Here is a 3,297-nt window from a genome sequence, read left to right on the forward strand (position 1 = left end):
ATATGGCACCAGCATATCCATAGATAGAGCTGGACCTTCAGCTGATGTAAAGACATAGAATGCTGTAGAAACAAAGAGAAAAATTAAGCTCACCCCATCTTGTGGATTTGCCTTTTCATTATTTAACTAATCTCATTCTGTCAAAATACCTTGTTTCTCAATTCTGTCAAAATACCTTGTTTCTCAGTTCTGTCAAATGACTTTAACTTTGAACTTCATGTGAGCTCTAACAGGTGAGAGCTCTAAATGGTTATCACCCATAAATAGGAAATTTCTCCTGTGCCACTATTATTATAGTAGACAGCTTTCTAGAGACATACACAAATTCATAAACAGAATTTAGCCTAATAGAAAAAGCACTTAAATGCCACAGACATTCCTCATAAAACTCATGGTATATATTTCTTGGCAGTCACCATGCACTTCTTCTTGCAAAATAAAATTTTTGAGACTATTAAACTTAGGGAGAAATAACACCATTTGGAGGAGGTTTCCATGTCTTAGAAGAGTCTAATGTGTGTTAGTCTGGTGTTAGTGCTCAGGGCCTCTTTCCTTCTCACTCTGAACACAGCAATGTCGTCTCTCAATTAAAAAACCCCATGATTTTTGCAACCTTGAATCTATAGCCAGAGCCTCACTGAGAAAAGTGGTGGCTTGGCAGTCAGCTGAGCTCGTTAGCAGCTCTCCACTCCCACTCGCAGAGGGCAGCTCAGGCAGGTGGCACAATTAGCAGCTGAAAAGTACTTTTCTCATGTGTTTTCTTCTGTCCCTTGAATCCAATACTACTCTAAACTGAATGGATTCTCTACTGTCGTCTTTATTTGGGAATACGTACTTTTGGCAAGAATGGGCTCGTGAAGCTTCTTCAGGATCATGAATATTCTTGCTTCTCTCTTTAAAATATATGTGCACTTCAGTTATAAACAGTGCTTAAAATGATGCCCAGAAGGTTAGTCTTCCTATACATGCTAATGCTTACAGTTTTCTTTAAATTTCTTGAGATTTATGTTTATTTCAGAGCTGATATTTATTCTTGCATTTTACATATCTCTGTGATAATTTATACAATTTATATAATTACAATTTATACAATTTATATGATTTATACAAAAAATCTGTTGTGGTTTTTGTGGGGGTTAGTTTTTTTTTTTTTGAAGGCCTGTCAAAGCTTTCTTCATAGAGTTTATTAGAACAAACAATTGTGCAGTAGGAGTTAAATTCATTAATTTGATTCACCTTTGGGATTAATCCAGTTTCCTGCTGTCATATGTCTGTGTGTGGCTCCAGTTAAGCACCAACAGTAAAATTATGGAAGACATTCTGTAGCCAGGAGAACTAGTATTATACATTATATTATATACATTATATAATACATTATATTACTCATGAATTAGTATGTAGGAATAGCTTTGCAATCTAGACAAGTGTTTCCCCAGAATGGTATCTTCTTCTTTAGCTTGGCCTCCTTTTTGGTCTAAAAAGAGTTTTCATGGCACTTTAGTGAAGAGGAAGAAAAATGTGGGAGCTGATACCTTTTAACTCTGAAAGTTTCAGGTAAATAAGTTTCAGACAATTAAGTTGCTAGAAAAATACGCGTTTGGAGAGCAGTTGAGGTATGACGGAAGACTTGGGGAGACTTTTAACAGGGGGGTTCAATCAGGTGGTATTTTTATGCATATACGATCTTGGTGGTTATTTTTCTCATGCATGGAAAATTTTAACTCACTGTTTTCTCTTCTTCTGTGCAAGCTGAGTGTTGCTGTGTGCATTGGATTTTTTGCTGCCTGGAGCCCTTATGCCATCATTGCCATGTGGGCCGCTTTTGGATCAATAGATAAGATTCCTCCATTTGCCTTTGCTGTGCCAGCCGTCTTTGCAAAGTCCTCCACACTCTACAATCCAGTTATCTATCTCCTCCTGAAGCCAAATTTCCGAAACACCATTGCCAAAGATTTCACAGTTCTTCAACAGTTATGCATAAGGAGTTGGTTTTGTGTCAAGGTACCGCAGAACCTCAGATCAACTTTGAACATCAGCCTGAGAACATTTAAGGGCAAAACTGAATCCAGCTGTAATTCTCTGCCAATTGTGGAAGAATGTTCTTATTTCCCCCGTGAAAAGTGCAGTGATACTTTCGAATGCTTTCAAAGCTATCCAAAATGCTTCCAGGAGAGGCTAAGCACTATGGAACGCCCTCCTCAAGAAGCTGTGTCCTTGCAGAGCAACCTCCAAGCAAAAGTAAGACAGGCCAGTAAGAAGTCAGTAAAGGTGGTTGTGCGGGGAGAAAAAAGCACTGGAATCGATACCTTGGAAATCACCTTGGAAGCAGTACCTGTGCAGAGTACATTTACAGACCTCTAGAGCTGCTTGCCTGAAGCCCTCTGACAGTACTGTCGCTATACTGGATTTATGAATGTAACTTTTTCTAAGGAGTCCTGCTACTATCCCATTTTCTAGACCATTTTCCTGTTTTTTCTCATACTCTTTGATGGACAGTCATTAAGTTACTTTTTGTTGGATTTCCATGATGCATATATGTTTAAAGTACATGACCTAATGAACAGTACAAAATATTTACAGGATGTTACAGAAAAGAAGCCCTCCCCAAGGTAAAAAATACTGTGTTTCTTCAGGAACTCCAAAAAAGCAATCAGAAAAGGCAGCTGGACTTGGAATGCTCAGAAAGTCCTTTTAGTGCATGTTTTCTCCAAGACTTCCCAAGATACATGGGTCAGAACATAGTTCTGTGGGGCTGCAATTATTGTGACTGCTCTTTCTGATTTCAGATGAGGTGGGATCAGGCTTTGAGGACCTTTAGGCAATGCTGACCTTTTCAGCTGGTGAATTGGTGAAAAATAGGAGTGGGAGCTATGTTCAGAGGTCATCTGGTCCTTCCCGCTCAAAGTCCCATTGACGTCAATAGACAAAGCTGAATATGTGACTAAATCTCTGGAGGACTCGCTGAAAAAGGCATATGTTTGGGGGTTTTAACTGGCATATTATTGCAAAGCCTGAAAAATGTCACGCTATTGAAAGAAAAAATTGTAATTTGCATTGTGCGGAGGGGCTGCATGCCCAGCTTCCATACAGATGTTTGAAATCCCAGCCATAATATGCAGCTTTTTAAAATATTCAGAAAAATGTTGGGCGTTTTTCTGCTGTCACTGCTCTTTGAGATGTGCTGCTTGTTAGCTACATTGTGAGATAATATTATGAGCTATGAGTCTAACCCACAAATATCATTTTTCTAAGAGATCTACATAGGGATGTTAGGAATGTAAGAAAGTTTGGAGTCTC

General features: G+C 38.7%; 1 protein-coding gene across 1 annotated transcript; it reads left to right on the forward strand.

The window, feature by feature from the left end:
- The first annotated feature begins 1,707 nt into the window (after window positions 1-1,707).
- LOC104617765 (melanopsin-like) lies at window positions 1,708-2,361 on the forward strand. The gene has a single exon (XM_010283174.1). It carries the CDS (start codon window positions 1,708-1,710, stop codon window positions 2,359-2,361), a length of 654 nt encoding a protein of 217 aa, XP_010281476.1.
- The last annotated feature ends 936 nt before the right edge of the window (window positions 2,362-3,297 follow it).

Source organism: Phaethon lepturus, unplaced genomic scaffold, assembly GCF_000687285.1.
Source record: "Phaethon lepturus isolate BGI_N335 unplaced genomic scaffold, ASM68728v1 scaffold3853, whole genome shotgun sequence".
NCBI lineage: Eukaryota > Metazoa > Chordata > Aves > Phaethontiformes > Phaethontidae > Phaethon > Phaethon lepturus.